Raw genomic sequence first — 27,966 nt, forward strand, 5'->3', positions numbered from 1 at the left:
CCTCTGGCGATCCGTCACCCCTCCTCCAGCTGCTGATGGTCCTGCTGTAGGCAGTCTGCTCGTTCTCCTCAGTGTGAGGACAGCACACGCTCCTTCACAACCAGCCTCTTTCTCTCTCACACACTCCTGTACTATTCTGACAATATTGGATATACTCCAAGCAGCACACCTTTGTGGAGCATTTGAACTAACTGAGCACTTGATTCAGGAGAAAGAAGATCAGTCAGCACTAAGGTATGAGGTGTGTTTGAATAAGCCAACAAGGAGGGGTTTCTTCTTCTTGATACTGAAAACTACTGAAGATTTGGACGTCCACCATGAGTCTTAAAAGGAGGAAACCAAGCATGGCGTTCAGCTGGCACAAGTCTTTCACCATCCTTGCCCCGTGGAGAAAAGGTAAGTGTTGTGACTCAATCTTCTGCTTTGGATGCATGGAGTCATATTGCTTCACCGGCTCAGCTCGATGCAACACCTGGATGTGCATCACAAGTAGTAATTTGTCTGGTTGATGTGTTGGAGGATATTTAGAAACCTGTAATTTAAACTCTCAGGCGTCAACTGTTTGGTTGAACACGGTCGGATATCTTCAAAAACAGTCATTTAACCATCATCAGATGAGCTCCACAGGTAGCTGAGCTGATGTCATTTCAGTTAAGTTAGCTCACAAAGCTGAGCTCATATAGAAAACCCACAAGCTTCAGCCACAAACTTTATTACATATACACAGAATGCTGTTTTTAACTACAGTTGTTTGTGTTGCTTTGGTGTTAACTAGAAAAACATGTGGCAGAGGGGCAGATTTGCATTTAATTAGTAAGAAATTCAAATCAAATGTCAGCTTAATGGGACACAATTTATGAGCCATTTGTCTTGTTTTATTGTAAAAACAGCAGCATTTTTAGACTTTATCTTGTGAAATTGTAATTGTCAACAAACAGATTGGATCAATGGATGGTTCTTGTATCAAATATATATATATATATAATATATATATATATATATATATATATATATATATATATATATATATATATGTATGTATATATATATTGATAGTAAGTAAGGTACTTGTTGTAGCTATGTTTAGGTATTTGATAGGGTTAAGGGATCTAGAATATGGTCATGCATTAATATGTGCTTCATAAGTACTAATAAACAGCCAATTTGCAAGTAATAAGCAACTAGTGAATAGAGGGTTGTAACACACACACCTATAAAGCATATAACAATGTACAGGATTTTTTATGTGTATAATCTTTTATACAGACTGAATTAGGTCAATAAGTGGGTGTGATTCATTATAAATGCCAGTTTAGATGATTGTTATAGTGATGGAAGACAATGGGAGGAGAGTGTCACCGGTGTTTCAACTTCAAGCGAGGACATCATAAGAAACAGAGTGATATCAGATGTGAATGTTTTAGTGGTGACAGCTTCATGAGTGGGGCTCTTCTCCTCTTCTTGAGTTATATTATACGTGACTCATAACTGTAAACAGGCACAGCTGCAGTCAAATTCTTCATACGTAAGATCAGCCAGTGTGTGAAATCACTGACACATGACTCAGGTAATACGGATGTGAAACTGACCTGAAGGGACAGGATGAGAGATTTCATCATTTTGAAACTGACATTCAGATTGACAAAAACAGATGATTTGTCACTGTCAGGTTTGCAGTACTTGTGCCTTTATTATGGTCACAAGTGGAAAACTTTAAGTAGATCTAAGTAATCTTGCTCTCCTAAAAAAAAAAAATCATCAGTTTCCTCAGAAATCTATAATTTCATGTGTATTTTTCAAAGGAAATGAAGGGAGAAGAGTGGGGTGAGTTTGGCTTGACTGATGTTACTGCTCCCGCACATTCTTGCCTTATCCTAATGGTGTTAGATAATGAAAGACCGGCCCGTTCAGTTCACATTGATAATGCGCTTCTGGAAAGACTCCTTAGGGTCAAAACCATTGCCTTGCTGGAGCACAGAAAGAGTGCAGGGAAAACGAGAGAGACAGAGAGGTGTGAGGCACTAAAGGTCTGCTGGCTTTAGATTAGGAAGGGAGAAAAAAGGTGTACGGCTGTATTTCGCAGCTCATCAAACCTGACATCTGGCCTTTGTCACCTCCTTCAGCAAAGAGCAATTCAAGAGGAAAAAAGAAAAGTTTAGTTTTGAGTTTGAGTTTGCCTGCAAAAAATTTTGTCCATGATGTGAGGAGTTTTTGGGTGGTCGCTAGGGTGTTGCTATGTGGTTCAGGGTAATTATAGTTAACTACATAATAATAATAATAATAATTAGTTGAAATAAAATAAACATTAACTGACAATTCATTTTTGTTTAGTTTAATTTGAAGTACTAAAATAAAATAACTTAAACTAAATAAATTAATACATTTAAAAACAGATAAAAATGACAAAATCATTAACTAAATTTAGTAAAGTAAAACCTGAAAATATAAAATAAAAATATTATATATTATATTATATATATAATTATACCAATATATATTAAAATAACACTGATGTTTTATATATGTTTAATTGTAAAAACTATTAGCACACTATATTTAATAATAATTATCATTAAGGAATGTCATTAGTTTGTATGGGAGCATTAAAAAGAGAGGAAGTAGAATCTGAAAAATGAGGGGAAATGAGAATAATACTAAAAAAAGTTTCTCTGCAGAAATAAATAAATAAAATAAATAAAACTTCAATGCAATGTTAAAACAGCAAAGAGATGATTGGTTCATATGCTCTCGGGGTCGATCAGTCTGGCCACCCAAGTGCTAACAGGGCTCTGACATTCTCCTGGCTGTAAAAATAGAAGACCTGCCCTGGCCTGCTCTGACCTCTCCACCCACAAGCACAATGGACATGTCTGCAGACAAGAGCGTCCCTAAACACCTATACTGATTCCACTGCATCCCCTAACTAAATCGTCAAGTAGCTTAAAATCATTTGGAAACCTGATGCACTTCCATTCAACAAAGAAACCAAAAGAGTTTTTGTTGTTGTTGTTCACAAATGGCCAGTTTCCTAATCACAACTCAACTTCTACCTCCCGTTCACAAGTTATAGTACATTAGAGGTCGTCTATATGCTTGTGCATTCCTGGAAGTAGAAAAAAATTAACTTACCCAGTCATTCAACAACCAGGAGAGCCACTGAATGTTAAATATATATATATGAACACCCCTGTTTTTATGAACTTATAGAGAAGGTTAGGTTCCTGTATATGGCTTTAATGGTTTTGAGTGTACAGGTTAGATGTGAAAATGATGGTTTCACAGAAAGAACCTGCTCACTGATCATGTCAGTTAAAGAGAGTAAGACTCTAATTTTGTGTCAGTAAAGCCAACCTCACAAACACAGCAGTGTTGAAATCTGGTAAACATGACTGATTGAGGCCAGATGGAGTAAACATGTTCTTGTCTAAGCTTGTGAAGTCTTCCCATTTCATCCCTGTGAATGTTTCTATCGATGGCCCTTAATGATTCTCACATTCTTCATCTCAAATGAATAACAGCAACATTTGGTAATTTAAGCAGACTTTTTTCTCCCTTTCAGGACAGATAATTGACAAAATATGTTTAGAGTAGTAAAGTCTCCCAGAAATTCCTCAAATTAAGTGTTTATTAGACTTGCCTTCAAAACATCACAGTGCCCACCTGGGAAATATCATTTTTTTTTACCAAATGTACGTGCAGCTGTAAAATACACTGGAGCAGATGATTCCAGGATTCTTGAATGTGAACAGAGTATTTTATCAGCTCAAAAATGTGAGGCACTTGCCAGTTGTAGACAGTGAAAAACATTCTCTGCTGGCCTGGAAGAAAAACACTGCTGCAGGTGGGACGTGACTAACAGTGCTGCTTAAAAATGACAAATAATAATAATAAATAAATAAATACATCTGCTATATAAGAAAAATAAATCATACTTTTAGTCAAAATTATTACATGCAGTGTCAAAGTTAAGTGAAAAAAGGTAAAATTACGGCATTAAAAAGTCAAAACTATGAGATACCGAGCCATAATTATGAGATAAAAAGACAACATTTTGACAGGAATATGAAAATTATGACACTAAGTCATAATTATGAGATAAACTCAATTATGACATACTAAGTAATAATTATGAGATTAAAAAGTCAGTTCCTACATACTGCAATAATTACAAAATAAAAAGTTGACTTACTATTTCATAATTATGAGATAAAAAGTCAAAATGATATGAATGTCAAAATTATGACACACTAAGTCATTAATTATAAGTGCAAAGTCAATTATGATATACTGTCATAATTATAAGATAAAAAGTCCAAATTATGATATACTAAGTAGAAATGATGATATATTGTCACAAAATGACAAAATCCTGAGATAAAAATACAAAATTATGATCTGTAATTTCAAAATTACAACATGTGAAGTAATTAATTATGAGATAGTCGAAACTGATTAATATGAATTCATAATTCACAAAATTTACAAAAGGCAAAATTATTAGATCAAATTTCTTATTTATGACATAAAATTATAGCCATATGACACCTAAAAATATAATTTTTAATGCCATTATGACTTGATTTCATAATTTTGTTATGAGACTGTAATAATTTTGTATGTAATCATTTTGACTTTTTATTTCACCATTCTGATTTACCAAGGCAGAATTGGGCTTCCACAGAAGATTGATAGTTTGTAGATGTGTAGATATTCTTGTAGTGTTGTACCTGTCTTTTACTCCTGAAATAATCCCCTGTACAAATTTGCAGGCTCCATAGTGATAAAGACCAGAAATATGTGCGGTTTGATTCCCGCCAACACTATCATTGACCTGTTTTTATTGTGAATGCATTATACTCTGCAGCATGAAGGACCTTAGCATTACTTACATTCCTAGCTGCCAGGGGCTAGTGAGGGCTTTTTGATCTCTCTTTACAAGCGGCCATGTCTGAGCGATGTTAATTGAAAATCCAGGGGGATTTCGATGCAGACTACTTGCTCCTACTGAGTGGCATCAAAAATATCCCACCATCAGCAGTTCTGTAGTCTCAGCTGGAGACCACTGCTGTATGAAAGACTGACCCAATGGGTCGGTCTAATTGACCTGTAGAAGTAAATTAGCTAAATTATGATCAGAGGCCTCATGTAGAGGGCTCCAACTACTGTATGCTTGGATTTCATGTTGGGACCGTTTGTATGTAATCTTTGGAAAATATCTAAGATGATGTATTTAATAGTGCTGAATAGACATTTATATATATATATATATATATATATATATATATATATATATATATATATATATATATATATATATATATATATATAAATGTCTATTCAGCACTATTAAATACATCATCTTAGATATTTTCCATATATATATATATATATATATATATATATATATATATATATATATATATATATATATATATATATATATATATATATATATATTTATAGGTGAGGACATTTTGTCAGTGTATTATGCTTAATACTTATATGGCATCATGTCCACTAGATATGTTACAGAAATTAGATATACTTCTTTAGATATTTTTCTTATATATTTTTGCTTTCATTATGAACAAACGCATTATTGTTTCTGGAAACTTGTTGAATTGCACCTGGTTAGCACAAAATAATAAGATTAAAATCAACATTACTGCTTGATGCCTTACAAGGGAAACTTTTTTCATTTAGATAAAATTGAACAATGAAGTCTATTTGAATAGACCTTAAAAAGGTTTGTATTGGAGTCCAGGTGTTGTGTACACATGGTCCATGAGAAAGGACTGCAAAAACACAGGCACTGTTTTGAATGGGGGGAAAAAAACCCTGGAGCAGCAGCAGATCTCACATAATTGAAATGCTATCAGTGTTTTCACAGTTACTATCCAATCTGGAAAAAAAATCCCATCAAAAATTATTTTCTAACAAAACACATGGGTATGTTTATTATTAATAAAAGTGACATACAAAAACAAAATTTAGAGCTTACGAGAGAGCTGGGAATGGCTAGAGTCGTTATTATTGTTATCTTTTTCAAGGCTTCATGAAGTGATATTTAAGTGTATGATTTCTAATTTCACGTTGTATCACTGTGATGAGTCTGTGAAGACTAAAAGCTATTTAGAAATATTTTTAATTTCCTCACAGTATGTAAATTAGTGAAGCATTTCTCCTAACATATTCAGAATAAATATCCTGCGAATCATCTACTTAACCATTTATTTCCATCCCACTGCAAGTTTCTCGTCACACCTCTTCCTGACAATCATGCTCACCATTGTTTAGCACTGTTCATAAGCAAAATAATCAAAATCATAAGCAAAAAGAGAAGTGTGCAGGATATTATTTTCATTTGATTTGATTGTGTTCAGAAGTGCTTAACCAATATTATTTGAATTTGAAAGTACAAGCACAGACTCTTACTATGGAAAGTGAGATTAAGTTTTGAAGTGAATGACACCTGAAATGTATCAGATTTCCAGTACAAGGAAAGAGCTGTGCCTCATAATAGCATTAAGATAAAGCACAGATCAAAGTTCAGAGCAAGACAGGACTATATGACTCTTTGTGGACCACTGATGCTAAAGAATGCTTTATAGTGAGATAAGCACTCTTCTTTTGGCACAGGGAAGTATGTCTGCATATAAATGCTTTTAAATAATTTGAATAATGAGAGCTGAAGTATGCAATGGAGATTTAGCTTCACTACTGCAGTCTGTAATTTGTTTGTGATTTTAAATTATTTTCCCCATCCCAGTTTAATGTTTAGACACAATTATAAGTCCAGAAGTTGACTGATTTCCCAGAGAAGGGTAAACGTTGTTGCTCTTGTGGTGATATGAAAATATTAAACCAATTTGAAAATAACTATTATTTTTGCAACTCCATCTGGTGGTAGTTGCACAGAAAAGGCACAGTTCAAATGAATACATTTTTGAACAAATTTATGATTTTAATATTGTGAAAGTATAAAATGACTCAGACCTCTCTCTGTGTTTGTTCTGCAGGTAAAGGGGATATTGTTTTGGATAATGATGTTGTACTGACAAAAATGAAGCTCCTCAACAATGTCCCTGAGAAACTGCTTAATGCTGAGGATTCCATTTCAACCATCTCCATTTCAATGTCTGAGCAGGACAACACAGAACCTCTCCAAGCTGATGAGGTGATCTCTGTCCAAAGCACTGCTCCTGAGACCACTGTCCCTGAATCAAAAACAGACTATCTATCTTCTATTTTTGCAGATTCTGAACTTCCAAGATTGTATAAATTTGAATCTGAGGACTCTGGAGTAGAAATGACTAGTGGGGCAACTTCTCCATCCACCCCAACTGGTTCAGAGCAAAGCTTTGTGGTCCACAGTAGGGAGTCTTCATGTGACTCTGGCAACCTGAACTCTCTTGTACCTGCTGACAATCTTCTTGAAGACAGTTCAGTCTTCTTAGAAACTGAACAAACGTCTTGTAAGTGTGCTAAACAAGACACTCTTACCATCCTGGGAGACAGAACAGAGGAAGAGAATGTTGATGATGATTTAATAGATTCAGAGAGGTCTGAGGACAGAACCCTGAGGAATACCATGGAGAACTGTAAAGATACCATTGAAATCATGGCAGCACAGGAGGAAATAACAGACACTACAATGGCTGAGGACACAATGTCAAGCAGCCAGTGTTCTATAGAAGCTTATGATGGCAAAACAGGACCTGAATTTCAGCAACGGCCTTTGAGGAAAAGTACAACCAGCGACAGTCTGGATGAGTACATGGAAGAGTGCTGCAGGCTAAGTGAGGTAGTCAACAATTTACATTCTTTTATTATTATTTACTTGACGTCATAGTGTTCGACTGCTTTTATATAAACAACAACGTTCTGTCTTATTGCAAGAATTTAAATGTGATATGAACAAGAACATTATGCTATTTTTTTCCTCACTTCTATGCATTACACAGCATTTGGTTTATTAAAATATATATGATTTCAGAAAATTGAGAAAAGTTCACAGTGATTGTTTACCACTGCTAAACATAACATAATCCAAAGAAAAAAACACCAAGAGAAGAAGCTCATTAAAGACTGAAAAATATGCAGGATTTTTTATTTATTTATTTATCCTAATTGCATTGAGAGATGCCTTAGTGAAGCGTATCAGACCGAAACACTCATTGTCAACATGGTAAAATGAATAGCTTCTGTTTACAGTTTAGAAGCACACGCACATCCTTTCTCATTAGTTATAATGACGGTCTTTCTGCAACTTGACGTCATCAGCTCATCACTGAATGTCCATACTGTGACTAAAAAGGAAAACAGGATAAAAGTTTTCCTGTGAGCAGTGCTTCCGTAGATTTTTTTTTCCCTAAAGAAACTGCTTCTTTCAGCATTTTGTCTCTGAAATGAAAATGCATATGCCACACCTCAGCTTGCTGCCAAGCAGCATAGTTTTAATATTTATATGAATATTTTTGACATATCACCTTTAACCTATCTAGTATGATCATATCCAATGTGTTCTTAAACAAAAAGCAAGCTGGAGTTATCATGCTTTTCACTTTAGAAAACTGATCCAGGTAATTAGTAGTTTATAAATATTATATGCATAATTCACATTAGTTATAAATAGCAGGTCTCTGGGATATATGAAAAAAAATAGTAGTTACTGATTAGCTAATAGTGAACTACCACTTTCAACTGAGCACTATTATTTTTCTAAATCATTAATCAGAGTAACTTGTTATTTAATAGTAGTTACTAGAATGTTAACAGTGCATTAGTCATTTGTTCCCATGTAATTATTTATTAATGATGGAGCAGTATTCTAAAGTGTTACCTATATTTTAACAAACTATTGTTTCTGTCCAAAATACAAGTTATTTTGGATTTTAATAAATAATATTATGAAATATAAATAAATATTCAGTTTATTAAAATGTACTGAATTATGTTCAGATCATGCTGCTTTGTTTTAGAGATACTCTCAAATCAAACGCTTGTGTTTGCATTTTCAGTGTTTGGTTTCTAAATGTGTCTTAAATTCTTTTTAAACTCTGAACAGCCAGCAATTCACCACAAAAAAAACACACTGTGGTCGGCTTAAACAATGTTTATCCTTGTTACATGGGAACAAGTATTTAACATAGTCTGAGTCACATTTTACCTTAAGAAGTTTTTCCATGGTTTTTAATGATGAAGGCACAACACTAACAAGTAGGCCTATATAGTCATCATAGCACTTTTTTCTCTGGATTCTGCTTTCTGCTACCCAATAATAACCCATCTTTAATTTCTGTGTCACACACCAATTGAGAACTGTTTAATACAGTTCATGCTTTGAATGCAATCTTTACAGACTGTGGCAGCCATGTGGTGCATCTAATGATGTAATCGCTGATAACCACTGCAGCCACAAAAGGTCAATGAGTGAGATTGTGTGTTGGAGTACAGTATACTGAGAGCTGAGAGGATGTAGTGCAGGGTGCGCTACGGATCTCTCCCCTTTTAACGTGGCCGCCACATCACACAGCACCTGTTCATCTGTGTTGAGAGAGCATGCAGATGGCAGCAGCGATTACAGCTGGAACAGCCGATGCCTCTCATCTGGACTGTGTCCCTCAGTTCACCAAACTCGTCCAAGCCTCCCTGGATGCATCAAACAGGTGTCAAATAGCTCAAATTACTCACATATTTACCCAAATAATGCCTCTTTGATAGCTCCTAGGTCTTTTGGTGGCCAGTGACTGGACGTTTTTTTGACGAATGGTGGACTTTATGGGAGCTGCGATGACAGGTTGCCGGTGCGGTAAACTCGGCACTCATCATCACCTGTCACCAAAGCTAATAAGCTAATTCCCTTGCCTGTTAAATGGAGCTCTGTGGCCTGAGGAAGAGGATATTGAAAAGGGACTATGAGCTTTTTTCCCATCCGCTTCAAACATGGCGACTTCAAAGGGCCTCTCTCCCTCTCATTTCTAATCTGATTTGTTCCCAACTTATGAGGGTAGGAAGGACACAGAGCTACAGTGAAGATTTAAATGTACAGCAGGTGTATGCCAATCACAATAGACTGATTGAATACTGTTTTTTCATAGCTTCTGCACTGATTTGTTGGGAAAAAGTCTTGGATTCAAACAGGGTAAATGTGTTAAATGGAGCTGAGAGTACTATGCTTTTTAAAGAGATAAAAATTTGGTTATCATTTACCCACCACAATGAAACACCAAAGATTTGAAAAATGTGTCAGTGTTTTGAACTCCATTGAAGAAAGTCATACCCCTGTTAAAAACGAGCATATGCTGTTTTGAAGCATGGTAGCTGGTTTGAGCTGTTCACAAAAAGAACCATTATTCTTTGTAAATGTTTGTTTCAACACACTGTCCTTGTGAACACTTTTTACAGACATAATATACTCACATATTTAAGAATATATATTTTATAAACTTAAGTGTTAAATAATATATCCAAACTAAATATGTTTTCAGACACTAAATTGCATGTTATTTGAAAATGCATGGAAATGCATCATAGTTTAAATTCCTGTTAAATGCAGTTAGTTGAAATTAAGAGTACTTTTTTAAAACCTATTTTAGTAGGATTTAAGTACATTTTATATGTATTTCATAATTACTTATTTTGTCTTTGAAAAAATATAAAAATGTACTGATAATGTGCTAACAAGCATTCATGGTTAACTAAAACAGTTTAATGTCATTTGTATTCATGTCATGTATATATTTGTAATTAAAGATTTAATATTTTCTTTGATTGTAATATTGATACTCTACAATTGAAATTATAAGTAATTTCCATGTACTTCGGTATGCTAGACAACACATCAAAATATATGTACTTTATAGTATAACAAAAGATTATTAAAATATAGTAATTTACTTTAAAATAATACTTTTAATTTGACATTATAATGAAGTGGACTTTTTAAAAGTCTTAAGAAACCATTATGAAAATCACGTTTTAAGTATACATAATATAACATTATCTGCAAGTACACTTTTTTTTTAAATACAGTTTTAAGATTTGATGTACACTACAAGTGCACATTCAGTATAATTAAGCACACATTTTTTTTTTCACACAGGCAGGGATAAAAAGCTTTCCGCCAACAGGAGTTTTTCCAGTCAGATTTTTTTCTTCATCAGACAAAGTAAACTGACTGAACAATATAATAGAGGCCAATGTCTCCAGTCACCTCTCAATCCACTGCAGTGGTAGCACACCACACATTTTGAGCAGATGCCGAAACATGTTATGGTTGCGGTTCATAACTCCTTTGTACAGCCATTTCTCAGAACTCTTTTTAATTTATTATTGATTGATGAAAGCTCAATCAAATTAGCCAAAATATTTCAGAAATGATCACACCAGGGGCGGATGATGTACAACTTCCAGTTCAGTGAAATCCTGTGAGCTCAGATTATGTGTAGGCCTGAACAGTCATATATGGACCAGTGAATAGGCAGACTGTAGAAATGTAGCCTATAACAGGCTCATTCGCAATATTTAAAGATGGATTTGGGAATTATACAAAAAACATTTGAGTGTTAATCAAATGCATGTGTTCGGCTGGTTGCCAGTTAGCCTGCATATGTGAGTCTCTCTATAAGTGGGTCTATGGGACATTAAAAGCATTTTGAGTCTGAGTTGATGGATGCATAGCGGAGCAAAATATGGTGTCAGGGAGGAATGAAGACCGCATAATTGCTGTTGCCCTTATTGCCCCCCTCAGCCACCCCCAGGACGGCAAAAGCTGAGGAGTTGAATTCCTCAGCTGTAACATATAAACAGACATAAAGCGAACATTTCCAGAGTGTGAGTGTGAGGCTTTAATCTAGTGTTAGATGAGGCATGGAGACCTGCGCTGTGTGCGCCACATCCAGCCTCAAACATTTGGCTGACACCCCGAAATGTGATGTAACGGGTCGTGACACTTGAACGATTTTCAATGGTTTTTAGATACACAGAAAAACACAGAATATCAACACATCTTCTTGGTCTAGCAGGACGTCTTTGGATAAATACACAAAGCTTGTTTTGTGAGACATCATATCAGCCAACAATATTAGTTCTCAGCTTTGTTTTAGGCTCATAACTGCCAGTACAATAAATGAAAATATAGTGCTAACTTCAAGAAAAACACAAGCTCTATGTATCTCTCCCAGGATTACCTGAGGTCACAGTGGGGTGATAATGGGCCGCAAATGAACCTGTAGAAAGAAAAACCAGATGAATTTGGAATAATCGACTGAATCTAAAGAAATTTATGTATTTTGTATTGTTTTACAGTGATAAAAATATTTTTTTTATATATAAAACTAAAAATAAAATGAAAATGGAAAATATAAAAATAAATACTAATTCACAATATAAATAAATTCTACATGAATATATTGACAATACTAATGTAACACTGCAATGATGGCATGTAGGGCTAAGTGATACATAAAATATTTATAATATCTTTGAGGATTATAAGGTTGAAAATTGTTTGATACTGTCTTCATGTCTCTGGTCTGCCGTGGTTTTAAAATCGTTTAAGATTTGAAAATCGTCTAGTGTGTCCCAAGCCTAAGTTTCCTCAAAATCTAAAGTGAACTAGTCCTATGAGAGCATTACTCAATACAAATGATTCAGTGATCAAAAAAACATCACAAACCTCTTATTACCTCCTTCGGATGAGACATTAAAACTGATGTCCTGACTCTCTGTGGTCATTAAATATCCCAGGATGTCCTTCGAAAAAGAGTAGGGGTGTAAGCCCAGCATCCTAGCTAAATTTGCCCATTGGCCTCTGACCCTCATGGCCTCCTAATCATCCCCATACACTCTGTCTCCTATCCACCAATAAGCTGGTGTGTGGTGGGCGTTCTGGCGCAATATGGCTGCCGTCACATTATCCAGGTGGATGCTGCACAGAAAAGTACAATATAAATGTAACAAATTATTATTAGGTTTTCAGATTAATTATACATTGTTTGTTAATCACATAAAATGTGTAAATGCATACATAAATTTATTGAAAATGCATTAAAAACTTTTTTAACCATTTTTCACCATTTTTAACATTCCAGTCAGCGTTAAAGACTATAAAAAACCTATATAAAACGCCTTTTCCTATATCTTAAAATACAGCCCACATATGGTTCCTCATTCCTCTCCACTGAGTAATGCTTAGTATTGCTTTATAACTCACCCAGTGAAATATTTCAAATAATAAAGGATTATTTTCTCAGACACGCCTGAATGGCTTTATAATATCTTCCCTCTTATTTGGCAATACAGAGCTTATGTAATTAGAAAAATATTGTTCTTGCAATTCAACCCAGAGGCATATGCATAATTGTTTTCCTCAGTTTGTTTTGATCTTCAGTGTGTGGTTAAAAAATCACATCCTCATAGCACAGAGAGCTAAAATCCACCCACACCATCAATTCGCTATCAATAACCATAATGTCACGCTTAAGTGTTAACAGCTTTATAGAAAATGATCTCCATCTTTTCCATTCCCCACTTTGTTTCTGTGTCTGTGCAGAAACGCACGTGAGAAACGCAGATTCTTTCACAGTGAGATGAGAAGGAGGGGGAGGAAGGGAGTGGGGCTTTCCCAAACTTTTGTGTCTTCCCTTCTCCTGGGTCACTGGGGATCCTAGGCAGAGGAAGCAGATACGATCTGTCATGTTTCTGCATTCATAAAGGCCTGGCAAAGTTTCTTTCCTCTAGTTACCCCACATCAAGCTGGTTGTCGTTTTATGAGATAACACCTGGTATGTGCCAATTGTCCGGCTTCCAATAAATGAGAGAAAGAGTTCATTCACATCTAAACAATTCTAAGCCTGAAAGAACCTCAAAGGGGTCCTTATTGTTCCTTATTGTGTACTTTAACTTTCCTCACTCAACATATGAAGAATCCCAATGTCAGAGACTAGTGGCTTTACTTTTAAAAAAGCCCCTTCTATCATTTTTTGTATATGTTTTATAAGTTGGACATCAGGATAAAATAAAATAAAACAAAGAATCATCTTATATGACCCATTTAAAGTAATAATGGAAGTTTGATGGAAGTGCAAGGATACTAGAAAAGCATGAGAAAAGTTCACGGTCAAGTGACCTGCTGAGGATCTCACACTCTGTATGAGGAAGCGAGTGATGTCAGCTCCTAGTATTTCATCTCTCTGTCATGTCCTCTATTGTTTAGCTTCTGCGTTTCCATTAATGCTGGGCTTTGGGACTGGATTGGACGTAAGTGGTACGGAAAAGCTTTTGGAGGAAAAAAGCCTGAGACCTGAACTCACATCCTGCTTTTGTTGGGACACTTTTAGGAATGTTGATGATTGTATAAATATTTGTTCAAAATTTCCTTTGAATTTTTTGAAAAACGTGAGCATCTGCAGCTTTACAACCAAAGATGGAAGGATGATTCAACAAATAAACTATAGCACCTAACACGTTTCCCACCAATCATTCACACCTTCAGACCACTAACTTTCAATTTCTAATGCAGTTTTTCAAGCTTTCAGTTGAAAAAGTGGGGTGCAAACATACAAGACTACATTGGAATTTTGGGATTTGTTTTCATAAACCAATTTCATTACATAACAGTGCCAGTCTTGGTTGAAATAAATGATGTACAGTGGTCTAATGATATCTGGTTTTCAAGAATGTGTCAAATTGTTTAATGAAAGGCAGCGGAGTAGTTGGCAAACTGTTTTTAGACCAATCTTTATTGTCTAAATGTGTTTCGAGAGCTGTAATAAATCCCATTAAGAATTCCACAGAGATAGTAAAAATACCTATAGTGTTAAATAATGGGTGGAGATCATGGTGCTGCCATCATCAGTTTGTAAACCTCAGGTCCACCTGAACACATACTGTCATGCTCCTGGAATGAACTGTGGGAGCCTTGGCTTTACTCTGTGCTCATTAGCACGTCAAATGAGCCATTGGCTTTCAAACAATAGGATGCAGTTCACACTGTTCTTGTTGGCTTGTTCCACAAACGTTGCTTAACCCCCTATGGTGTACATAAACATCTCCAGTAATCCCTTTATTTAGAACCAACCTATTGTCCAGAGAGGGGTGGGGGTCTTTCCCCAAGGGTGCAGTTCATAGTGTCCAGTGTGAATGTTCACAGCGCCCTTTTTTGGTTTTATTATGAAAGCTTAAATAATTTTGTCTCTGTTGTGTCTTGACAACCAGGTGAACCAAGCCAATCGGTCCAACCCTCTGGGCTCAGGACTGGGGTACCTAGAGCACATCTGCCAGCTCATAGAGAAGATCGGACAGCTACAGGAACACAACCTTCGACTACAGAAACAGATCTGTGGCCTGCAGAAGGAAGGCAGAGTGATCAAGACTAAAGAGGTATCAATCCCAGCATTAATCTTTATGAGATTAACTCAAGGGTGTCCAATCCTACTCCTGAGGGCTACTATCCTGCAGAGCTTAGCTCCAATAAACACACCTGAATCAGCTAAACAAGGTCTTCAGGAGTACTAGAAATATTTAGTAAAGTAGGTTGTAGGTAAATTCTGCAGAACATTGGTCCTCGAGGAGGAGGTATGGACAGCCCCGGTTTACCTGATTCATATACTTGTGTAGATGAAGATTTGGAAACACACCATAATTCTCAATCTGAAATTGATTAAAGGCACTGCTGTAGGTCTGAGTATGAAATATGACGTATTAGATTTATGCTTTGTTGTGGGTTACACCCTATATTGATGCCTAGGGCAAAGGATTATTGGTTCATACTGTGTCAGTGTAAATCCAGCTGGTTTGAGTGGGGTTTAGGGTTTTTTGATCAAGACGGATAAAAGCATATTTAACAAATAGAGCTGCTGGGTTCATCCGGTACACAGATGGGGTATTTGTTTCAAAGGATGTGATGTCCCCTCACATGGATTTCATTTGTTTTTATGTGTCCCGCGTTGACATTATTCAGGACGAAAGTCTTTTCCTGTCTCTTTGTTTTGTGGGTCATTGAGAGAAGCTCACTCAGGCATGAAATATATTTTGTTTGATTAAAGATGGGATTGAAAAGCAGATGGACATTAATATAAACTTAACAAAAATAAATATACTGTACCAAACTAAAAACGCTGGTAAGCAGAAAGGATTATGTCATTTATTTACTGCAAAATGCCTAAATGAGAAGGAATTCTGGTTAATCATAAAGTTGTTCAGATTTCAATTAAGTTAACAACGTGTAACCCATAAAAATCTGAACTCAGCACTGCGTCTTTGTTTTCCCATCTCAGAACAAGATGGTGCATCTGGCTTGAATGTTATCAGCCCTAAACCACAGGAAAAATATCAACATGTTTTACAATGTTTTGTGAAGTCATGGGTGTTTTTCTAACATGGCCTTTGTTTTTCCCTTTGGATTTGAACTGCTCCAAAATTAGAAATTCCAAAATGTTGAGGCTAAAGGGAACTTATCTTTGTTAAAAGCGGATACAGGTTAGAAAATGTGTGCATACCTCATTTCCATTAAAGTTCACGGAAAATGTCCTCAAACTCAAGTTGTTTATCTAAAGTTATGTATTGTCATATAAAATCACTATTAAAAAATGCTTTTTTTAAGAACTGCTCACTGAAAGTTTCTTTGGAGAACCAAGAATAGTTCTTATATTGCACTGCACTTGCACAAATTTCTTTTTGGAATCTTTATTTTTAATATCATTTTTGGAACCTATATTTTAAGTAATGCAGCTGTCCATGTGCCCATCTTCTACCCCAGTTCTCCCGCTGCTCTAGACCTTTGCTTTCTGACTAAAGGCCGTGGAATTATATTGTGTAGACATCTTCCTGGCCTCTGTGCTGTTGAATGAGAACAGTTCTGTTCATGGTTTTTCAGAGAGTCATCTCTAAACTGCCTCTGTCAGTTCGGGCCCTGGGGCCGGAAAAGACTTCCACGGTCACAGTGAGTGAGCTCAGTGGGAGCCTGCACTTCAAAGTTATCAAAGAAAGCAAGAGAGAAAGACAGGCAAAAGAAAGGAGGACATTTTAAAAAGGTTCTTCTTTACAGAAACCAAACATAGGTTCTGAATAAGAACTGAGTGCATTCATTTAAAACACTGGAAGTGAATGATTCTAACAACATTCAGTCCTGTAGCACTATGCAAGCATGACAGTAAAGACAATAAATGGACAAGATGTCTTTATATTGCATTGTCCCCAGAGGTTACACATGACAAATATACAGCGTGACAAGTGTAGAATGAATGAATGACTCTTACGAACCCAATTTTGAAATGGTCAAAAAGACTTAAAGATCCAACACAGTCTCACGACAGTGTATAAACATTTTGATTTGTTGCAAATTCATATGAATTTATGTATCTGCTCTCAAACTCTCTGGGAGCTTTAAATAATGATTGTATACAAATCATGCATTTTTTTTGTACAAAATTGCACACTTTTAAAATACCTTTTTTTTCATTGAGATCAGGTTGATAAGATTTCTTTGGGTTGATAAAGTCTTAAATTGAATGATCTGTTAGAATCAGTCGAAAAATACTGAAAGAATTGTTAATGGAATCGTAAGGAGCCGAAAAAGATCAGTGGATCCAGAATGTTGAATCTTTTATTCCTTATAATTCCAAACAGAAGAACTGTGACACATAGGAATATTCTGTGGACCACCCTTCTTGAACTCCCTGGGTCTTTTAAAGATTCTCTGGGCTGTGTGTGTCTTTGGAGAAAAAGCAACAGGCAGCGACATGCTGTTCCACAGATCAAAAGGCAGGGGAACTCCTGAAACGTGCCCAAGTCTCCACTATAATGAACCAAGCTGTCTCGCCAGCCTCCTCCCTGGCTGTTTTACCCACCCGCCCCAAAAACCCTCTCAGCAAGCTTTCATCTGTACTCATAAAAAGCATTCAGAACTCAGACAATATGCAATTACCACCACTGTAGTGTCCTCTGTCTCTCTTGTTAGTTCTACGCCCTGATCTCCTCAGTTATCAGCCATGACCGATCCAATGAACAGATACGCTCCATCACATCAGGTCGAAGCATCTGGTGTTTTGGTTTATGGGACATTTAAGATGAATTCTTTCATCTTCAGTCCATGTTCAGAGCATATGCTTCTTTCTATTCGAAAACATCAAGAATCTTTACGAGGCAGAGATGCTTTCAAAGGAATCTGTGTTGCAACAACAACATAAAATCCTCAGCAAACAGCTTTCGCCTTGGCATCATCACCTCATCAATCATACAGTGTTTACCACGCAAATACTAATGTAATGGAACTAAGAGGATAATCTTTTGGATTTGGGAAGCGTCTTATCACTCTGACTGACAAGAAACACTGTTATTTTCAGAGGTTAAAAACTTTTCAGAGCAACTTTTCTAATACACATTATTCAAAATATAAGTCATCTACTACACTCTACATTTGGTTGGGAGGCAAATCGTGTAAACAATGAGAATAATTGGTGGAAATGACACTAGCAGATTTTAGCTGTTCAGGTGGTCCAAGCTATGATGTGTGATACATGAGGAAAAAGCTTAAAATAGTGACCCAGATAAAGACATTTCCCACTGGAAAAGCAATTCAGGGTCATTTTGATTTTGTCTCGATTGCAACTGTTGAGAGTTAATGTTCCCCACAGGAATGAAAAATCACTACTGAGATGTCTTTATTATTTGAATTGTTTCTCCTAGAGAACAATAGAATAAAATAGAGAGCAAATGAGGACTCTTGCTTCTTAATATGAACTCAAACCTTCTCATTTTTTAAATACCAAATTATCCGAGCTGCTATCTGCATTAATAATTCCAACTCTCTTTTTCAGGACTTCTTCATGCAGCACTGTAGCTGTGGAGCAGCCAGCTTGGCCTTCCATGAGCTCAAGAGACACTTTCGCAGTGACCACTACAGCCTGACGGCATCAAGCAGCACACTGTCTGACCTCAGCACGATCCCTGAGGTCACGCGCACCCCCCTCAGGGCAGCCATGAGAGGTCAGTGTGCAAACACACCTGGAGTCATACACTAAGTGCTAAGATTAATCTGTGTTTACACTGGCTGGAGCCCCTATTGAAAATGCCTAATGTTTGTAAGGCATGGAGCAGGCTTATCTATGCCTAATAGTAATCTGATAAGGGAATGAATTATATAAGCACATAATTAAACTAAAAAATGAATCCAAGTTCAAAACAAACTTTGAATGTTGGTTTGAAAAAGCCACGCCTGAAAGTTGAAAAATGTTTTCAAGTTTGAAGATTATATAAGAATATATAAATAGACAGACAGATCAATCAGTAAATAGATAGATAACAATAGATTAACCCCTTGCTGTCCACGTTCCACATGGACATGTTTTTCCTGGTTGCTTTTCTTCCATCTCATGTTCCATCGGGTGGGTGGGCAACCAAACATTAGTCTCTGGAGAAATGGGAAATGAATACTTCAGCTATAAGCGGGAATTTCTGGAATTCCATATAGAGAGAAGAAACATATCTCAGGGATTTTTGGTGGGCAGGAAAACAGAGCTAATGTACTGTTTGTTTCAGTGTGTATACAAACCACACCCCTCAAAGACTCTAGAGTTTAGTCATGGATAACACATTTATAATTGTTCACAATAGTTTATGAACACACCTCATAGTGTGTTTTGATGATAATAAAACTGCATCTTTTATTTTGGACAGATGGTGACATGGGTTGCCAACCTGCTCTTCCTGTTTGGAGGAGGGGTCTGAATCGAAGGAGCTACACAGAGGGAGAGGCCAAGTACCTGAGTGACAGCACTGAGGTCCTCTCCGCTCCTCACAGACAGGTGGGTCAATCAAATATCAACACACACTGACTCAATCCGACAAACACTCAGAGGAAACAGAATTATAGCCAATGTTTGGTCAAGCCTCTCTGTCTCACACATCCGTTTACTCACCACATTATTCTAGATGGTAGCTGACTCAAAAGAAAATGAAAATGAAGCTGTCAGGAATGGAAGAAGAGCCGGTTGAAACTGTTAGTCATATGTTACGATTATGATTATTCAGCTGGCAAAATATTCCACTCGACAAAGAAACTCTGCATAAATACTTATAATCATATAGGGTTACACTTTATTTTAAGGTTCAATTCTCGCTATTAACAAACCATTTTGACTTTTGCCTCAATAAATTCCTAATTTGCTGCTTATTAATAGTTATTAAGGCAGTTGTTAAGTTTAGGTATTGGGTAGGATTAGAGATGTAGAATATGGTCATGCAGAATATGTGTTTTATAAGCTCTAATAAACAGCCGGTATGTTAATAATAGGCATGCTAATGAGCAACTAGTTAATAGAGAGAACTGGTCACTATGCTAAAATGTTACCAAATAAAGTAATAAAAATGCATTGACTAAAGTCCACTGGTATTATGAATGGGTTTCATGTGACTCTCACTATCATACATTAAATATATTAAATAATTAATGGTAAAAACAGCAGCTTGTGGTTGTTTACTGTAAAAATATAGAAGAAACCTTTAAAATGTACAGATTGAATTTAAAATTACCGGCATAAAAGGTAAATTTCATTAACAGAGATAATGTTAATAAACCAATGTACTGTAATTGTATATACCATTTAAATAATCATAATACACTAACAACCACCTTAAAAATGTTGCAAGAGAAAGCAACATGATGAACCGAATATGTAACAATCCCCTAATGTGCATAACTGTTAACAAATAAAGAAGAAACACAATTATTTAAATGTAAAGGCATCAAATGTAAAGTGTCATGTAAGGAATTGAGTGAATGTCAGTTTACGGCTTTTCACTGTAAAATACAAGATTACTTATTCTTTTTCACTTAAAAATTGCACAATTAACAGAATTTACTGTCAAATTAAATGCAATAAGATCTATTAGTTTTTTTTTACTGTATAAGGGAATTTACTTTAACATTTACTCATTTTTCTTTTTTTGCAAAGCAACTTACATATGAGGTTGAGGTTAATAAAAATAAATCAAACTGTAGTATTCTTACACGTTAAAAATTACAATCATTTTTACAGTGTAACTTTGTGTATCGCAGTTGAGTGAGAACTATACATGGGGAAGAGTGAAGGAACTGGTGAAGAAGACCAAACTGAGGAACCAGAGCCGGCTGGGACTGTCTTCATGCTCCCTGAAGAGATCATGTCCACAGCTTTACCGGTACTCCATCCATCTTTTAATAATCATTCAGGAGTTTCAGATCATTAGCACTCAAAACAACACTCAGATTTGATCTCCCTCTGAAGGCTCATTTAATGTTTTTTTTTGTTTGATTTTTAACAGAATATTTATTTATTTATTATTTCTAAAAGTCAAATTGACATATGATTTCACAGACGATTGGTTTTGAAATTAAAAATGAATCAGAATGGAAATGTTTTAAAGCTTTAGCACTCCGCCCTGAAGTTGTGTGGTTCCAATGGGAGCACATACAGTAACTTCTGGGAAGCCGTATCATAAACACAAGTACTACTAATGGCTCTGCTCTTTTGATGTTATGAATCACTATGTGTCCATGTGATGCAAGATAAGGCTCTCATCACGACCGCACGCTGTAAGGCTAAACTGCTGGGCGTCCTAATCTGGCTTGTACACTGCCTCCTCTTAAATACCTCAGTACTGGGCTCATGTGGTAGTCGGTGACTAGCACCACATTGTATGAATGAGCAGAGAGCAGAACACTGATTAGCTATTGGATTTCATTCAGTCTAGTATTGTTTTAGTATGTTTTAAATATGCTATTAAAGTATTTATTAATATTTTGGAATATCTTATTTGATATATTTTTATTAGTGCTGTCAAACAATTAATCGTGATTAATCGCATACAAAATCAACATTTTTGTTTGTATAATATATGTGTGTGTTCTGTGTATATTTATTACGTATATATATAAACACACACATACAGTATATATTTTGAAATTATTTACATGTCTATATTTATATTCCTATAATTTATATTATAAATAAAGATATTTAATATATAAACATAGCATATTTTTCTGAAATATATACATGCATGTGTGTGTATTTATATATACATAATACAGCACGCATACATATATTATGTAAACAAAAACTGTTTTGGATGAGATTAAACATGATTAATCATTTGATGGCACACATTTTTATATTTTTGAATTTTAGTTTAAGTTTTAGTTAAATTTTTATTAGCCCCAACATTAGTTAACTGTAACTTATGGTCACAGTTTATTTTAAGGTCTAATTCTCACAATTAACAAACCATTAACTATGACTTTTGCCTCAGTAAACTCCTAATTTGCTGCTTTTTAATAGTTATAAAGGCAGTTGTTAAGTTTAGGTATTGGTAGGATTAGGGATGTAGAATATAGTCATGCAGAACATGTGCTTTATAAGCACTAATAAACAGCCAATATGTTAATAAAATGCATGCTAATAAACAACTAGTTAATAGTGAGAACTGGTCCTTATACTGAAGTGTTATCAACAGTTCTACAGCAATTATAAATCTTAATGTTAATGTTAATCTTATCATTTACTAAAACATTTGTAAGGTCAAACATTGTATGGTAACATTAGTGAATGCACTGAGAATGCACACTTTTTTGTGTTTATGCACACTTTTTTTAAGTTTAAGATTTTTTTATTATTACTTTTAGTTTATTTTAACTAACAAAAACTAAATTTTAGTTTTAGTTAATAGCAACCCTGACTCAGTCACTGAACTCCCAGTATCATGGGTTTTGTGGACATTACTAATACTTGATGTTAGAACATCTATACCTCACCTTTTTATTATGTTAATTAATCAGTATATATTCTGACGCTGTTCAGTTCTTTATTCTGATTGGTTGAAAAGGTTAGAGACTAGTTCCAGGTTTGATGAGCGAATTGCAACATTGCCTCCACATTCTTTCTGAACTTATAACAGACACTTCATCTGTGAAGAGCATTTTAGGGACATAGCCTTGAAAAATGTATTTTCTCTCAATAAAAAACAACAACTTGAACCTCAACCTATTCCACTAGTGAGCTGCGTTCCCACACACAGGTTGGCACAGACTCAGATGAATAGTTCAGGGCTGCAGAGTCAGGTCGGAGGTATGCTGGTGGGAGTAAGCGAATTCCCCATGTTTTTCACTCATTAGATGAGATACGGGAGCTATGCTGAATGCACTCTCCTCCCGAGAGCAGATATATTTTCTGAGGACTATATCCATACGGACCAGTGACCACATGAATATGCTGACATTAAGAGACAGTATTTGCTCCGTGTCTCTGTTTTCTCATACCGTAATAATCAGTGTGTTGCGTAAGTGCAGTGCGATTTGAAAAATCAGGTCAGACTGTCTTCCATTAGTTCAGACAAACTAAATGGGGCATTAAAAATTCTCATTGGTGCTATCTGGAAAAGGTTACATAATACATGTTTAAAATATTTGAAAGTAATGTCCCAATGTTTAGCAAGATATGGAAAGCATGCTTCAAATCCACACCTAAATTACACTACGAATATGTTCACTGCTACTTAGATTTCTAAAATGGTGTCTGTCTTCCTCACAGCCCAGATGTGATGTCAGCAGAACGGCCCAGGACAAACAGAAACTCCATGATCGCTCTGGGACATCAGAAACTGGACTATCTGTGGCCACAGTAGTATTACTCAGGTAGGCTGAAAAATACATTCTCTGCCACTTCCTACGGCAATAACTATGGAAATTAAGAAGATATTTTAATGTTGGGTGTAATGCATTATAAAGTAAATTCAATAATTTTCCTTGAAAAAGAGATTGATCCACAGTTACTATTGATGTCATTGTATTGGATATTGTTTAAAACAAGTCCATATAAACCAATAGTAGCTCTAACACCAAAACTTAACATGTTAAAATAAATATTTTTAACCTTCTCCCTTTAAATCAGTGGTCTCAAACTCAATTCCTGAAGGGCCATAGCTCTGCATAGTTTAGCTCCAACCAGATCCAACTCACATCTGCTTGGAAGTTTCTAGTGATCCTGAAGACCTTGATTAGGTGTGTTTGATTAGGGTTGGAGCTAAACTGTGCAGAGCTGTGGCCCTCCAGGAATTGAGTTTGAGACCACTGCATTAAATTACTTTAGTCAGTTCAATTTTACATTATTTATTTGAAAGAATTCAAATAACCGTTTCATATTTATCCTTGTATTGTTCAGCTGGTTGAGGTTGATATGGGGTTTATAAGTAATGCATTACACAGAGAGTAATTAGTACAGTATAATTGCATTGTTTAAGATATAATTAGTAGCTAGTGATCAATTGCTTTTTAGAGTAACTTTCTCAACACTGCTAACAATTGCTGACTAGTTAAGTAAAACACTTTATGTAAGATGCATAAATACCACCAGCAAATTTAGAGCAAAGAACCTCAGTGACATCAAGAACATTGCATTAAAAAACAGCAGAAGTATGATTTTAATGCCAATTATTTCAAATATTATGATTTAAACTTAAAGGGATAGTTCACCCAAAAATTAAATACATAATTGTTTACCTTCATAGCATTCCAAACCCATATGACTACCAATTTTGAAACACAAATGAAGATATTTTACATTTTCTCTAATAATTTTTACCCAAAAATATATTGCAATCCATATAAATCAAACAGTGTAACCCCCTAAGCTGCTCATAGTGCTATTTAGACACCTTTAATTAGTGAGCCAAATTTTATAACTTCTTACAATAGGGTTATATATGGGCTGTCACTGACTCCCCTGGAAGAGGAAGTTAAGAACAGAAACAATATATTGTGTTCCAGGTCAGTTGTTGTTTTAGCAATTATTTGGACACTATGACTCTATACAAATGTTTAAAAGTTACCAAAGGAACCTAAAGATCCAAGGTGGTCCAAGTTGGAACCCCCTAAGCTGCTCGTAGTGCTATTTAAACACTTTAATCTATGAGCCGGTTTTCATAACTTTTTACCATAGGGTTATATATGGGCTGTCACTGACTCCCATGCAAGAAGAAAAAGAGGTCAGAACTGAAACAATATAAAACAGAGTTCAGTGCTTGGTCCCCAATGATGTCCAGGGTTTGTGTTCCAGGTCATTTGTTGTTTTAGCACTGTTTGGACACTTCGGCTCTATCTCTCGGCAGTGTTGTTTCAGTACAACTGATACCATGCACACAGTGAATGAGCAGCATGTTAACTCTCAGCTTTTGTTTTCTCATCAGACATTGAGCAGATGGCCTGCGATGGGGCAGCTTTTCCAAAAAGCAAAGGACAAAGTGGTAGTTTTTGCCATTTGCAGATGGTTTTCCTGACTGAGGAACAAGATGGGAGAGAAATGCACAAGAAAACTATGAATGGGAACGGGGTGATGATAGAAAAGAGTTGGTATCATGTGTATATGTAATACCAAGAGAAATGCTTATATGTTGATTAAAGTGTTAAGTTGACCTGTTGATGGAGCTTGTTTGTGTGACATGACATTTCTCTAATTGTCATTCATTCAGATGAAGCACTCATTAGATCTGTCAGCTAATGAGGTACTATTAAAGACTATAGAAACGTGGAAATGATTTACAGAATGTGAACAGACAAAGGGAATTACAGAAAATCCTTATGTATAGTCTAATGTAAATTTCTGCCAGGACAATTTACCAGATGCTGTCCTAATTGTAAAATACTTGAAATACATCCAAATGATAACAAATGTTGAACATGCATGCTATATCTTTATATAGATCATTTTGTACCACTATTATAAGAATTGCCATGTGTAAGTGTATATACAGATATATAACAAATATGCATGTATGTATCCATGATGCATGGATCGTATGTGAAGATGAGAGTGGATAAGAGATGCTCCCACGTCTGAATTCCTCTTAGACATATATCGCTGTGATGACGGGGCTTATAATAACATGTAAATGACTTATGGCAGGTCTGTATGCTGCTCGTCCCTTTAAAACTAAATCAAGCCCAGAGTGTGAACCTGAAATATCATCCTTAAGTGAATTGAAACTCACTGAAAAGGGCTTCCTGCCAAATATTAGTCCAAAGACATAAATGCAGAATAAAATGCAGTATAGAATGGTCATAAACCTTTACTAATCTTATAAGAGTTTACCTCAGGGAGAAAACATAAATAAAAAAAAAAACGTATGAATTGACCCCATTAAATTAATAAAGTGTATTAAAACATGACTTCCATATAATACTGTCTTTTGATGTACGCTTGACTTATCATTTCATAGTCACTGTACTGAGTAATGGTGTTTAACTGTGTGTCGAAATAAATGAGAGCTGAAGTATGGCAAGTTTTTTTTTTATTTTGTCTATTAGGGACAGAAGACAAGACCAAGAGATTTTGTACTTACTGTATCTTGTGTTGTAGTGTACCAAATGGACGGAATAATTCAATATGCATATTGCATTGTTATTCAAATGTATTTTTTAATAAATATGATATTTCTAAATAACATCAGAAAGTTTAAATGTCTTTCATGAAAGATTTGTTTTAATAGCACTAAAAAAGAGAACTTATTCTTCTGTCAGAGACTCTTAAGGAAGGATGAATCATATTTCAAAGTTTTCTCTTGCAAAAACCTTTGAGTTCCTTTCTCTGATAAACCCAGAGAACGTCTCAGGTTACGAATGTAACCATGGTTCCCTGAGTAGGGAACGAGACACTGCGTCCTCTAGGGGTCACTATGGGGAACACCTCGTCGTGACCCGTGTCTGAAGCATACTGATGAAAAAAAACACCAACGAGTTGGCCGGCGACAGCCTCTGACGTCACTACCGGTGCGACTATAAAACAGGCACCGGGAAAACACGTCATTCACTTCTTCGTCTGAAGCTTGCGTCCGAAGCATGGCAGGGAGCTAGAGGACGCAGTGTCTCGTTCCCTACTCAGGGAACCATGGTTACATTCGTAACCTGAGACGTTCCCTTTCAAGGGAACTTCGAACTGCGTCCTCTAGGGGTCGCTATGGGGAACAGTATACCCACTCCGCCATGCTGAGGGGAGTGCAGGCCAGAATCATGGCGAACACTAATACCAACTCTACCATTTCAATGGGAGTTGCCCCCGGGACGTTTAGACGGCTGTCTGTGACAATACCCCTTACGGCCAAAGGCCTAAGCTACATACCCAACTTAATTGTTAGGGCCTCGGCCCGGGTGGTAGAGCTAAAGGCTTGGAATCAGGAAAGATTCCTTTAAAGGGATACGGCTAGGAACCTAGCATTTTATACTAAGTCTTGCCTGTCACACAGGGGCTACAGCTTGCTTCCGCAAAAGCTTGCTGAAGGAGCTGTCTCAACAGATCTCCAGTAGCAACACCCTGTTTAGATAGGTATCCGAGGATACATGGGTGGAGTGGCGCCCAAGATGAACGGGGCTTTTACCAGCTCAAGAAAGGGCACGAAGCAACCGCGCTCTGGGAAAAACAGTGAACTCAGTCTCATATGAGAGGAGAACTCCTGAATCCAGAGTAGCACGCTCATAGGCGACCCTTCTTGGAAAAGGGGAGCGCTGCTAAACTACCACGAGAATCGCCCGAATAGCCCCTCATGTTGAGGGAAGCAATGCTTGAAGTGTATAAACAAATACACTGGCTGAATGGAGCCCAAGGAACCAAGGTCTAATCATCTCAAGAAAGGGAACGAGGCAAAGCGCGTAACCCTTACCATACAGGATTTCAGAAAGTGCGCAGAGTCTTGCGTGCACACATACCAATACGTGGATTTTTAGAAAGTGCGCAAAGTGTTCACGTGCACACTGACCACCATTTGGTTTTCAGAAAGTACACAGAGCTTAGCGTGTGTACCTAAAGGTTCCTAAGCATCGCAGAGGCGCTGAACCGCACGGGAGAGGCAAGCTTGAATTTTATAAACCTCTAGCGAGGGGAGCATCACCTGAGGCAGCATATACAAGAAGACTTCTGTAACTGCCACCTTCACTTC

The 27,966-nt window shown here is 36.2% G+C and overlaps 1 protein-coding gene across 1 annotated transcript; it reads left to right on the forward strand.

The window, feature by feature from the left end:
- si:ch211-250c4.3 (uncharacterized protein LOC100535981 homolog) lies at positions 1-26,480 on the forward strand. Its single transcript, XM_042736392.1, has 8 exons — positions 1-396; positions 7,020-7,804; positions 15,220-15,384; positions 18,822-18,990; positions 19,681-19,808; positions 21,062-21,183; positions 23,571-23,674; positions 25,225-26,480. Exons 1-7 carry the CDS (start codon positions 318-320, stop codon positions 23,662-23,664), a joined length of 1,542 nt encoding a protein of 513 aa, XP_042592326.1. The 5' UTR covers positions 1-317; the 3' UTR covers positions 23,665-23,674; positions 25,225-26,480.
- Positions 26,481-27,966: the final 1,486 nt, after the last annotated feature.

The sequence above is a fragment of the Cyprinus carpio genome, chromosome B13, assembly GCF_018340385.1.
Source record: "Cyprinus carpio isolate SPL01 chromosome B13, ASM1834038v1, whole genome shotgun sequence".
In the NCBI taxonomy this organism is placed as follows: domain Eukaryota; kingdom Metazoa; phylum Chordata; class Actinopteri; order Cypriniformes; family Cyprinidae; genus Cyprinus; species Cyprinus carpio.